General features: G+C 48.4%; 1 protein-coding gene across 1 annotated transcript; it reads left to right on the top strand.

Moving 5' to 3' along the window:
• The first annotated feature begins 7,585 nt into the window (after window positions 1-7,585).
• On the top strand, window positions 7,586-12,097 carry Phox2b (paired like homeobox 2B). The gene is made up of 3 exons (XM_040747150.1): window positions 7,586-8,080; window positions 8,897-9,084; window positions 9,897-12,097. Exons 1-3 carry the CDS (start codon window positions 7,840-7,842, stop codon window positions 10,410-10,412), a joined length of 945 nt encoding a protein of 314 aa, XP_040603084.1. The 5' UTR covers window positions 7,586-7,839; the 3' UTR covers window positions 10,413-12,097.
• Window positions 12,098-12,833: the final 736 nt, after the last annotated feature.

The following is a 12,833-nucleotide window of genomic DNA, read 5'->3' as shown; positions in this document are numbered from 1 at the left end:
GGCAAGCGTCTCTCCCAAGAGGGCGGGGCACAAGGCAGGCATCTCTCCCAAGGGGGCAGGGCACAAGGAATAAGCAGAGAGTATGACAGCAATAGCACAGGGAGGAAAGCACCACCTGAAACATGTCCAGAAGCTCATTCTGTTGTAACAGTTTGTTTCCTATGACACTACCTCTTGACATCTGTATCTGAAAGTGTACTCAGGGGGACAACGCACGAAACCCTGAGAAAGGATGGAGGGCCAGACAACAGTCACTCATCTCTCCTGTCCTCTGTGCCTCATGCTCCTCTCATTTCTAAATCGCCTTCCTTGCCTTCCCACTGTCCATTCAGTCCCTTATGTTCTTTCCCTCATGGAGAAAGTTATACATGAACGTTCCCAGATACTTTCACATCAATCAGTCCACAGGAATTTAGCAACAAACTTGACTGCTCAAAGTCTTGCTCCAGTCCCTGAGGCAACAGGGGTATTTGCCCAGAGTTCAGCCATCATCAAAAACAGCGAGGGCAGGAACTCAAACAGGGCAGGAACCTGGATGTAGGAGCTGATGCTTACTGGCTTGCTCACCATGGCTTGCTCCGCCTGCTTTCTTCCAGAACCTGGACCATTAGCCTAGGGGTGACACCACCCACAATGTGCTGAGTCCTCCCTTCATCAATCACTAATTAAGAAAATGCCCCATAGGCTTGCCTATGGCCAGATCTTATGGGAAGTATCTAACTGAGGCTCCCTCTTCTCAGTTGACTGTAGTTTACGTCATTAACATAAAACTAGCCAGCACATTGATTATCACAGTCTCGTGCCTGGAGCCTTCATCGAAATTGTACTTATTAATCCCTATTCAGATAGCATACACAGCATCTCTTCCAGAACATCCTCCAGCCCTCAAAGGAGCTATCTGCTCATTGTGGCTCTTCAGTGATAGATTCTTCATGGCATTCCCAACTCCAGGGCTAAGGCTAACCAAGTGGCCACTGCTTAAAGATAAGAGCAAAAGAGAGACAGGAGGGACTTGCAAGCCTCGTCTCACTTTCTAGAGGCCACACTCAGGTGTTTATGTAACTGGCATTGCCAAGGCAAGGCACACAACAGTGTCTATCTTGTAGAATGTAGGAAGGTGCACTAGGTTCCTGGAAGTAGGCAAAACCGAAAATATTTGTTAAACAGCCTGAGTAATAAAATATGCTCAAGTAAGTCCAGGTTTAAAGTCTATAGTGGAGTTGGCAACTGTGATGAGATGTTTGATTTGCATGAGGGTGTGGAAGCCACATGGTTTGGAATGATGAGAAGTTAAGAAATAATGACAGTGGAGAAGACAACACATTCGAGATGTTTGGCTGCCACTGGGGCAGGGTGGCAGCAGTGGGGTGAAGCTAAGGAAAGCTGTTTATCTGACTGTTTGTTAGGGTGGGTGTGACTGGGGCTAGCCTCCTGACTTCCAGAACACTGGAGGTTGAAGATATGTGAGAGGGTTAGATGGATCCCTCAACCAGCAGAAGGGGTTGACCTCCAAAGTACAGTAACGAGATGAGTTTGAGAGTAGAATAAGACTTCCTCCTCCAAGCAGCAGAACAGTGGAGAAGCGAACAGGTGCAGAAATGGTTTGCTCTAAGATGTGAGAAGGAGGGAATTCTTGTGCAGTAAATTTTACCATTTGGAACTTAATTTATATAATCACAATGTGTTTCACTTGGAGAAATTTGGGGAATGAGAGAGGTGGAGACAGACACATACATACATGCAGAGAGATGCATGAATGCACACTCATGTGCACACACAGATACACTCACAAACATACATACATGTATACATGCACGCACACACACAAAGAAGCACATGAGGGAGAGAGAGAGACAGAGAGACAGAGAGAGGGGCTACCCAGCCCAGGTTAGAAAGATGTTAAGCCATTATCTGAGTGCCCCCCCCAGCCCTACTCCAGGTACCATGTAGACAGTTGTAATGCCAAACACAAATGTCCAGGCACACAAACAAGCAAGAATCCATAAACCCATTCACCGTAGTGGACAGTAAAAGTTTCAATACAGCTGTTGAGTGAAACTCTAGTTATTCCCAAATTTATCCAGAGAGAACCTGGGACATCAGGGTCCCCAGAAGATTTGACCTGACCTATGCCTTGTCTTCAATCTGGAGACAGCTCATAGCTTCTCCACATAGGTTGTGGTATTGTTTGATTGTGAATGAACCTGATGGCCATTTTCTTTGGAGCATATGAGTTTCAAGGGCTCAGAACATTGCTACTCTGTGGGACGCTGCTACTCTGGCTTCTGGTAGCCACTGGCTCAGATAATCACAGCCTCTCCTCTTGCCATTTGCAAGCTTTCCCAGGTTTTCTTTTTGCTTTCCTTCTTCAAATAGTTTCTCCTCCCACCCCTCACCCCCGTTGTTGTTCAGGCAGAGAGTGCTCCCTGCCTAATTTAATTTTGTTTCTCCTTTCTTTGTTACAAGCAGATGTCACTTTTACATCTGTGGCTCTGATCAAATGCCCCATGTCTCTCCAACCAACAGCCCAGCAGATGTTACTACTATCAGCCAAATTCCAGTTAAAGGTAACAGGCTGTCCCTCCTGCTAATTATGTCTTTATATGGGGGGGAGAAGTAGGGGGGAGAGGACTGGAATCAGGCATGACCCATGAGATGGTCCTTAAAGAACATCTATGGGGATTGGCATAGATGAAGCACTTATATTTGAGGTGCCTTCAAAGCAAATCCAGATACACAAGCACCATCTAGGAGTCATCTGTAAAACTCCAACTCAAGCCCACCCAGCTAGCCAAAGACAAAAGATTTTTACAGGGATAGCTCCCTCAACACTCAGTATTTGCATAAAAAACTAAAGCATCATATTAATCACAAGTAAATACTGTGCATACTGTAAGATGAAACAGAATTAACTTGTCATCTCTATCAATATATCTTCTAGTAAACCCCTAAAAATGGACTGTTCATGCTTGATTACTCACCTTTTCCCACCAATAACCTAGAGTCTGCTGGTTGATTGCTATGCATTTTATAAATATGCAGTGGGAGAGATATATGCGTCTGTGCTCCATCCATGAGGGTGAAACTCTGTGTTCACCCTCACAGTCCTAAAAGACTGCAAGAAATCCTTGCAATGGCATCATCATCATCATCATCATCACCACCACCACCACCCCGTGGCTAACCATCCTGGATCTTTGCAAATGCCAAGCTCTGTGCTACTCGCTTCACATATATTGTCAAGCAGTTAATAATTATTAGAATCGTGGGTCTGAGGAGGTTAGTTACAAAAACCTGAAAAGGTTTCTGTTGGGAACTGTGACTTGAGTTGCTGTGCAGATGTTGTCAACAGTAAAAATTCTCAAATGTTGGATGAATACAGCTAGCCGGCAGGTTTGAGACTGCTGTGGCTGCTTTGCTTTATGTTCTGGGAGTTGGTGCCCTGATAAATTCTGTGAGGATTATTTTCTTAGTGCAGGTAAGGAGGAAAAGTTGCAGCCAGCAGCGTTCTTTGTGCAGAGAAAGGCAAGGACAAATTGCACCCTCTAATTCTCTGGTTGAGAGAACACTGGCTCTCAGTTGCATATCCACCATGCAGGCGGTTGGCTGTGGCGGGGCAATTCAGAGGTAGCAGTAAGTAAAGCAAACAGAAAATCCTCTGACACTCTCACCGGTATATATATATATTTCTTCCATCCCTGTGTTATTGTGGCTTGCCTCGGGTGAAACAGCCTCCTAGGAGTGAGGCATGAGGGGGGCTGACAAGCATTTTCCCATGAATAGCAACTACAATACAATGGCATTTTGTCTGCTGGTTTTGTCTCCTTGTCTTCTAACATTCTTTCTGACTTTCAAGCGGAAAAAAAGAAAAAGAAATGCTCCTATGAATAGCAAAGAAAAGTTTCTTTTAAACGTTCAACCTTTTTCATTTGGTAGCATGTAAACGTTTTCCCCCATGGTATATGTGTGGGTAGTCCTTTCAATAACGTGGTTTTTGTTTTGTTTTGTTGTTTTTGCCACATAAGATTGCCTTTCCATTATTGATTTAGAAATTGGCAGGGGGAAAAGTCAACCGTGTACACATACTAAGAAAAGAGAGACAGAGGAAGATGGATCAAACCATCCATCTACCCATGTGGCCATTTTTCTACCGATCCATCTCGCTTCCCACCCGCTTCTATTAAAATAAATAGCAGGAACTGTACACACTGCTGGTTGGCTGAAGTTGTGATCTGGACAAAAGGTCTGTTTGGAAAAAAGGATGCTGAACCTTTAATTCTATTTGTGCCGGTTGAAAATCAGGAGGGGTTTTTCTACACTTCACTTTTATTAGATTATTTCTTATAGATGGCTTCTTTTTTCCTCCCAGACGCGTGGTGGCGGCTGCTGAAGCAGTTGGTCTATAGTTGGAATAATTAAATTAACCATTTGGTACAACTTTTAGGGGAGAGCTCGCGTGTAGAAAGCACAGCGGGGACAAAGCAGAGAGCTGGGGCTGGAGCTCTGGCCTGGCCCAACCCCACTAGCCTTTCATCGCTGAGCAGCATCAGGACCCCGAGTCACAAAAGAGGGGCCAGGGTTGGGGAAGGGGCGGGTGGGAGGGACGGTGACACTGAACAAAATAAACCTACAAGTCCTACAAAGGGGAAAATGAAGTCAAGAGCGTTTGCTCATCCAACCGTGCGGTTCTAGCTCGGAGAAGGTCTTCGAGGAGGCGCAGAGCGCACGGGCCACACCAGGATGGGCACCAGGGGGCGTCTGGAGGGAGACCAAGGATGGTCCACAGAACAGGGCTGGCACCCTGAAGGCGGCTGGCGCGACCGAGTGGAGGCAGCTTGGAGCCAGACTAGAGGGAGCCCTGAGCTGGCGCCCTGCGGTGGCTTCGTGGCTTCAGCTGGGCTTGTCCCTCCTCCGAAGGCATTTCCCTTGTCGGGATTCCTGGTCCTAGCTCACCCTTTCTCCTGTCCAGCAGGGCCCTGAACTGCATAGCTAGGACCTCTATCCAAAGTTCTTTAAAAAAAAAAAAAAAACAGCCCCTTGTGTTTTAACGACCTAGAGTCCCTGAAGTCTGTTGTAAAGAGTCATGTGAAGGCTGTTGGAATGCAGCGTGAAAATTCGTGTCATGCAGGGCTGATGTAGGGATCTGGGCTCCGTTGAAAAGCAGCTGCCAAGAGCCTTGGTAGCCTGCAGTGGAACACCCCGAGATGCACCTCAGGCAGACTGTGAACCTGGGCTTTACCTAACTTGGGCCTTAGGGACTAAACACACACCCTCCCAGACTCCCCCAAATGTCTCCTTTGCAGAAAAATAGCTTAAAATCCACCTGTGCCAGGAATTGCTGGCTGGCCCGTGTTGATCTGGCCTAACCTGGCCTAAACCCCACCCCTTGGCATCTCAGAACGCTGGTCTGAGCTACAACATCCCTTTCAGAAAAACCAGGACACACTCTTCTCCTTTTAAAATCTCCCCTCACCCCTAAGTCCAGGAACAGAGAAACTTGGACAATCGTAGCCTTGTGCTTGGTAACTTATCCCCCACCTCCCTGAAGTGGAAGGCAGTGGGAGAATACCAGTGAGGGAAATTCCATGTGGAGTCCATGGGGGTACAGGCACCTCCCGGTCCAGATGCAGATTCATATTCATGAGGGAGCGATAAATAAAGACAAATCCGCGCTGTAATAACCCTTGGATTCGCATCCGTCTTTGCAGGGCTTTAGGTTCAGGGACTGGAGACAGATGTTTGCATCCCCCTTTCTCCTCTCGTCTGGTGACCATAAAGAAAAACCATTTAGAGTGTTGCAATTTGTTTCCCGCCGCAGTCAAACCTTGGACGCATTTATTTTCATTTCCCCAGCTGCACAAAAAGGGTGCACATTGGTCACCAAGGGTCCTTCTTTATCAAATACGCATTGTATAGCGCACAACTGCAATAAAACTATCAGCCCTCCCCATAAAACTATCACCAGTTTCCTCGGTGGGTTCTCTTGCCTGAACTTGCCAGTTCAGCACTCTTGGGTCCAGAGAGGATGCGCAAACACCTGGGCAGAAGCCGAAAGGGCTGGGGGCCGCTGTCCGGGTTTAATCCATTGCCGAGTCTGCAGCGGTTTAGAGCGTAATAAAGCAGGGTAGCAGTGGAGAGCGGGCGCCCATCCACTCCCCGGCACTAGCATCGAATTAAACCACTTAGTTTGGCAAACACTGAACGCCTAAATGCCCCTATAAAGACTTTATGAGTTTGTTACTTTAATTACTGACTTGTTACAGAGCACATAAAGGGGGTAATGAATGCAATAAAACTAATTATCTACACATTTAATTCATATAAAATATCCAGGGTTTGTTTACACCACACGGCGATTCAACTAAGCATTCCCCCCTCTTGTCCACCGAGAGGAAGGATTTAATGAAATATTTCCCTTTATTCTGCTAGAGTCTAACGAACCAAATGAAAATTACCCTCCGCTTAAATCATGGGGCCACCGAGGTCCACAAATCACGGCTGCCTTCTTTGTCTGCGCCTCCTTGCTAGAACCCAAGAGCCCGAGGAATCGAACTAGGAAAGTGCGCTGCCTCAAGCCGTTGCCTTGTTCGTTTTGATAGCAAGGATGTCGCTCAGTGAAGTCAGAAAACCTAAAGGGCAAACAGATAGGAATCCTCTTTGGGAAATCTTGGGTCTGAGGGAGATTGTGGGCGCCTGAAAAGGCGAGAGGCGAAGGAGAGGGAGAGGGTAGAAGGCTGGAAAAGGAACCCCCGTTTGGGTGCATTTCGTGCTGGGCATGGTAGCTACCGAGTAATTAAAACGAACAACCACCGCGGGGAAGCTTCACACACACAACTGCAAATCTTCACTAACGCAGACAGACACAGCCGGCGCCGAGCGCAGAGAATCGTTCGGTGGGGAACCCAGATGTTTTACCTTTGAGAGCTTTACCCGGTTGTTTATTTTACTCTTGTAAAGGGGCTGCCTGCCCACGTCTCTGGAAAGCACATTAAGCTTCGAGGAGAAACACAATTGATAAGATACTATTTCTCTTTTCATCCCCTTCGACCAGGTGTATTTTAAAGAAATCCGCTTATCCTTATCGTTCACATAAAATCCCCTTGGTCCACTTACGCTACGTTTACAGGGCGCCCGAGTCTTGCCAATGCCCCAGTCCTTCATAACATTTCATGCACTTCGGGGGGTAGGCTTGTTGTTAAATTGAGCGTGTAACACTCTTACAAAACAGGTTTTCTATGACATCAAGGTTTCTTCTCCCTAACCAAGAAAAAAAAAAAAAGAGGACGAAGAAGGGGGAAAACACACTATCTCAATTTATGCCTAAGGTATATGATCAGTTAAAAAGGCTTAAAAGCTCTTGGAAATTGGATCAGGGAAAATCGTCACCCAACTTTCATTATTTCCAAGTAGCGTGATTGAATTAAAGGGCAGGAGCTGGTTAGAAGGGAGGATCAGGGGCTCGGTGCGTAATGGTGTGGTATTAAATTCTAATTAGAGATGCAGGAATCAATGATAGGGAGGTTGGACAGCTCAGTTCCCCAGTGCCAGCCCAATAGACGGATGAGTTATTGTCATGTAAAAAGCGCCAGCAATAAGACCAACCGCTTTGCTATTGTCCAAGTGGAAAGAGCCAAGTTTATTATGAGGACTATATGCTCTAGAGACCTCAGACAAGGCATCTCATAGGAGGCTTTTTCATAAAACTAGGCTCTGCTGGTAGTAAGGAGGCCAGTTTGGAGGCAGGCGTTGAGCGGTGCACATCTCCCCTCTCCAGCACCTTCTCCATACCCATCTTTTATTTCATTTTTCCACTTGGCTGAGCCATCCAGAACCTTTTCAATGTATAAAATGGAATATTCTTACCTCAATTCCTCTGCCTACGAGTCCTGTATGGCCGGGATGGACACCTCGAGCCTGGCTTCAGCTTATGCAGACTTCAGTTCCTGCAGCCAGGCCAGTGGCTTCCAGTATAACCCGATAAGGACCACTTTTGGGGCCACGTCCGGCTGCCCGTCCCTCACGCCGGGATCCTGCAGCCTCGGCACCCTCAGAGACCACCAGAGCAGTCCGTACGCCGCAGGTAAGGACCGCTAGCTCTCTTGGCGGAAGAAGCCGCCTTTCTGCTCGTATATAGGAAGCCTTGATTGCATTTGAAAATGGAAATGTGTTTAGTATTTACCAAACGAAATTTGCTTACACAAATGAAAGAATTTATCACGTTAGAAGCGATTGCAGGGAGGGGTAATTCACTTACAGGGTTACACTATCCTAGTCACACCCGAACCGCCAACAAAATTATCTTAAGCTGCCAAAATGATAGGCATAATTTATTTACTTTGCGATGAGACGTAAAGCTTAGAAAATAATTAAATAACAAAGAGTAAAGCTCATTACCGGCGGTGTCTCTTTTTTAAAGAACCGACAGAGGCTCACACCTCTTTGGCCGGTCATTTTTATGATCATTTCTTGAATTTATTGTTGTTTCTTTTTAACAGCACTATCCCCCAACTTTCGGGCGGTGTCAACTTCAGAGAATTGAAAAGTTGCAACAGTGGGATTGAGTGGTAACTTCGTCCCGGTCTTTCTGATATTCCAACTGATGTTTTTGGGCTGTTTTCTTGCTGAATGTACTGTTCTAGGCTCCGGGGCTCAAGTGGTCTCCAACTTGCTATTGCAACCCACCAAAGACACTTGGGCCACAAGAACCCACACAAAGTCTCACTCGTGCCCTGCTTCTGCATATTACTAATTTGTTGGGTTTTCTTGACAGCTCGCCGCTGGTGTCCGCAGCGCAGCGGCTCCCGGGCTATCTGACTTTGGGTCCCCACGTCCTGGCTCGGCGGCCCTCAAACTTCTGGCTGTTTTGCTCACTCTGTCCTCCTCTGCCCTCCTCTAGTTCCATACAAACTCTTCACGGACCACGGCGGTCTCAACGAGAAACGCAAGCAGCGGCGCATCCGCACCACTTTCACGAGCGCGCAGCTCAAAGAGCTGGAGAGGGTCTTCGCGGAGACGCACTACCCGGACATCTACACCCGGGAGGAGCTAGCGCTGAAGATAGACCTCACCGAGGCCAGAGTCCAGGTACCAGAGACTGGGTGCCACAGCAGCAGCGGGGTGGGGGGGTGGATGCTGGTTAGAGTTCCAAAGGGACCCAGGACCGGTCAGACAAATGGAGTCTGGAGTGTCATGTGCGCACTAGGTGGGCCTGGGACACACACTCTGGGCAATTTGTTGACAGCCACAAAGGGTTTCCCACCGGAGCAGGGGGCTGGGAGTTTGAATGGGAGAGAGGAAGTGCCCGGTGAGAGGAAGATCGCAGACTTTGCCTGTGTCTCTGTCAGCCTGGTTGTCTTCATTCCGTTGCTAAGTGTCTCCTAACTCGAGCGCCTTTAAAAACTTTGCACTGGGTGTATACGGTGCAATTTCCTAGCCACTAGGACTTGAAACAGATTCGTGAAGGGACCCTAAGGTGCGCTCTGGAGCTGTCAGCTAGCCCAGGGCAAGCTTGGTGCTCAAGACAGAGGCTCGCCTGCGGATAGCCAGTGGATGAGCTGCGGTCACCAAAGCGGAAGGTGTCTCCTTTAGACAGACTTGAGCGGGCCAGGAGCAGTCAGAGCGGTTTTAAGAGTGCATCAAAAGCAAAGCTTCCGTTTGGGGGCCTCTGCACCTGTCACCGCCACGTTCCTTTGAGCCCTTAGAAAGTTTCTCAGAAGAGGTACAAGCCGACTTGTCGAACTGTTGTCAATGGTCCGTGGGGCGGTGTGTGTGTGTGTGTGTGTGTGTGTGTGTGTGTGTGTGTGTGTGTGTGTGTGTAACGAAGTAGGTCATCCCAAGTGCCACTTTGCTCTCTGGTTTTCTTTCCCGGTTTCATCACCGCCCCTCTCTTTGGGCAGGTGTGGTTCCAGAACCGTCGGGCTAAGTTTCGCAAGCAGGAGCGCGCAGCAGCGGCAGCAGCCGCAGCAGCCAAAAATGGCTCCTCGGGCAAGAAGTCTGACTCCTCCCGGGATGATGAGAGCAAAGAGGCCAAGAGCACCGATCCCGACAGCACTGGGGGCCCGGGACCCAACCCCAACCCGACCCCCAGCTGCGGGGCAAACGGCGGCGGCGGCGGAGGGCCCAGTCCGGCGGGAGCTCCGGGGGCGGCGGGCCCGGGGGGCCCGGGAGGCGAACCCGGCAAGGGCGGTGCGGCTGCGGCGGCTGCTGCAGCGGCGGCGGCGGCAGCGGCGGCTGCGGCTGCGGCGGCTGGAGGCCTGGCTGCGGCCGGGGGCCCCGGACAAGGCTGGGCTCCAGGTCCGGGCCCCATCACTTCCATCCCGGATTCACTTGGGGGCCCTTTCGCCAGCGTCTTATCTTCGCTCCAAAGACCCAACGGTGCCAAGGCCGCCTTAGTCAAGAGCAGTATGTTCTGATCTGCGATCTGCGGCGGCGGCGGGCGAGCCCGGACCCGGGCTGGCGAGTGGGCGAGTGGGTAAACCCAAGGCGAGTGTCGCTGCTGCCAGTGGCTTTTTCATCGAAGGCCTAAACTGACCGCGATTCGAATAACGAAAAAATGACGTCGCTCCCATTTCAACCCAACTCCTACCCCTTCCCTTACCCCTCCTGCAAGAAAACAAACAAACAAACAAACAAAAAACTTCCCCGGCTTCGCACCTGCCTCAGGCTGCGCACAGACAGGGCTCCGCCTGCTGCCCAGGGGGGTGTGAGCAGCGTGGCCTGGACTTCAGGGCACTCTCAGGGGGGCTGTGTCTGAGTGTCGGGTGTATGTTTGTTTCGGAGAATGTGTGTCTGTGGCCCCATGTAGGTGGTAGGGAGAGATGGGGGACCACAACCAACTCAGTGACTTCTTAGAAATAAATTAAAAATTCGGAAGGCAGCAACGATAAAGAGTAAAATAAAATAAATCACAAAAGGTAAAAAGATCCAAATGGAGGGGACAAGTTAAAATACAAAGGGAGCTAAAGAGGACAGTGGCCGGAGCTGAGGATTTGGTCTTGCGAACCCCTAAACTGTACAGACTCTCATGGCTCCTCTTTAGGAAGGGCTATTGACGCCTTTCCAGCCCTGGTTCCCCTCAGGTCCTTGGGTCCGGCCACCGCAGTGATGCCTCACTCAGACTGTCCTGGCAGCCAAAGTGACTTTCTGGAGCCTGCTTGCCTGTCCCCGCCTCGCCAGAAACCATCTTGCCCTTAGCGCAGCTGATTGCCACACCGTTGCTAACCCCAAACCCGAATCTTCGCAGCCGCTTGGCCCTGAAAGACGCCCTGTACATGAGATGCCTTTTCATTCTCAAACTCTGCAACCCGAGTCAGTCTCACATTCACAGCGCTCCTTTTTTCTCTCCTGCTACCCCCACCGGCATTTTCTTCTCCCACCAGCTTTTACGGAACTTTTTGGCACTGCTTTGCATTGGAGTCGGTTGCAGTCCCACTTAGCTGGCTGCAGAGAAATCTACCCAGCAAGGGAAAGGCACACACAGCGTTTGCAGAAAGTGTCTTGGCTTGCATTTCTGATTGAGTGATCCGAGCTGGACTCATCCTGTAGGGTGGACGGACTGTATAGTGATGAATCCTTCTACCCGCAGTTTAGACATCTCTGTTGGGAATTTTGTTTCAATTTTATTTTAAAAGGCACAAACTATAGATATTAGTTGAATGTTGAGGCTTTAACTTTTTCGGTGTCTTTCTACAGCTGTGTTCTGTGACTCAATTGTATCGTGTTACCCTCAGTACAGACCGTCTCCACTGCGTGACTGTATGATGTTTTTTCTCTTCTTGTAGTCTCTATGGTGTGTCTTTATGGCGTAATAAGGTTCTCACGGGTTCAATTCCTTTGTGTTTAGAGAGACCAGGTTCAGACAATGGTATATATTTTTGTTATCAGGTGCATGTCTGTCTGATTTTATTTTCTTCTTGTTGGACTATGTTTGTGAACATAAGCGTCATAAGTTATGTTTCAGATTTTCAAATTTATTTATACGTGTGATAATGAATGCTTCTATTTAAAGGGGAAATATTTCTACATGTGCATATAGTTTTCCAAGAGTGTACCATTAACTTGATTGTTGATAATAAAAACAAAAAGCAAGTATAAGCAATTGAATGCTCCAGATATTCTCTTGAGTCTTCTTATTTAAATCAATCTAATTTGTAAGGGTTAAGGGCAGAAAAATTGGTACCAAGCATCTAGAGGGCTGAACTTTTAACCCAGGTACTTGGCTTGTGGACGTGAGCATTCAAACTGAGCCAAACTTGAATTTTATTGCTTGGGGAACAGGGGTGCATCTGCTCTGAATGGATTGGTTTCTCAGTAGGAATATTAGCGCCTGCCACTGTGGACTCAGTAGTAGCTAAGGCACAATTTGAGAACTAGTCTTTGAAGTGGACTTTAAGTAAAAGTTAGGGTTCTGTGTGCAGCAGCCTGCAGTGTCTATAAGTTAGCTCTGAGTAAGCCAGAGTCCCCAAGCCTCACCAATTGCTGTCACCCAGAGATATCCCAGTGTCTCTTTTTGTGGTCAAGGTGCAGGGCCTTTGGACCCTGCAGCAACTTGCTGTATTGGCATGCTGGGAGAAATAGTACCAACAGGTGGACTTTAGGAGGCACCTCACATGACAATTGTGCTTTAAGGCATTATCTCATCCACATGATACTATGTGGTTGCAATTCCTTTTGAACTAGATAAAGGAACATGGAGATAATGGAGACATTAACCAACTCAGGAGTCCTCCTGTTGAAGAAAGGTAATGCCAACCTTGGGACCCAAGAGTCTAACTCTAGAACCTATCCAGTAACCATTCAAGGTTCTAAAAGTGTAGCTCCCAGACAAGGAGCAT

This window comes from Mesocricetus auratus, unplaced genomic scaffold (genome assembly GCF_017639785.1).
Source record: "Mesocricetus auratus isolate SY011 unplaced genomic scaffold, BCM_Maur_2.0 Super-Scaffold_100006, whole genome shotgun sequence".
In the NCBI taxonomy this organism is placed as follows: Eukaryota; Metazoa; Chordata; class Mammalia; order Rodentia; family Cricetidae; genus Mesocricetus; species Mesocricetus auratus.
This window is presented reverse-complemented; position numbering and strand designations above follow the sequence as displayed.

Excerpts from the sequence above, each read along its gene's own strand:
- Phox2b (XM_040747150.1), top strand. The coding sequence starts at position 7,840 with ATGTATAAAATGGAATATTCTTACCTCAATTCCTCTGCCTACGAGTCC. Across the intron at positions 8,081-8,896 it reads GAGCAGTCCGTACGCCGCAG|TTCCATACAAACTCTTCACG; the intron begins GTAAGGACCGCT and ends GCCCTCCTCTAG. Across the intron at positions 9,085-9,896 it reads TCACCGAGGCCAGAGTCCAG|GTGTGGTTCCAGAACCGTCG; the intron begins GTACCAGAGACT and ends CTCTTTGGGCAG.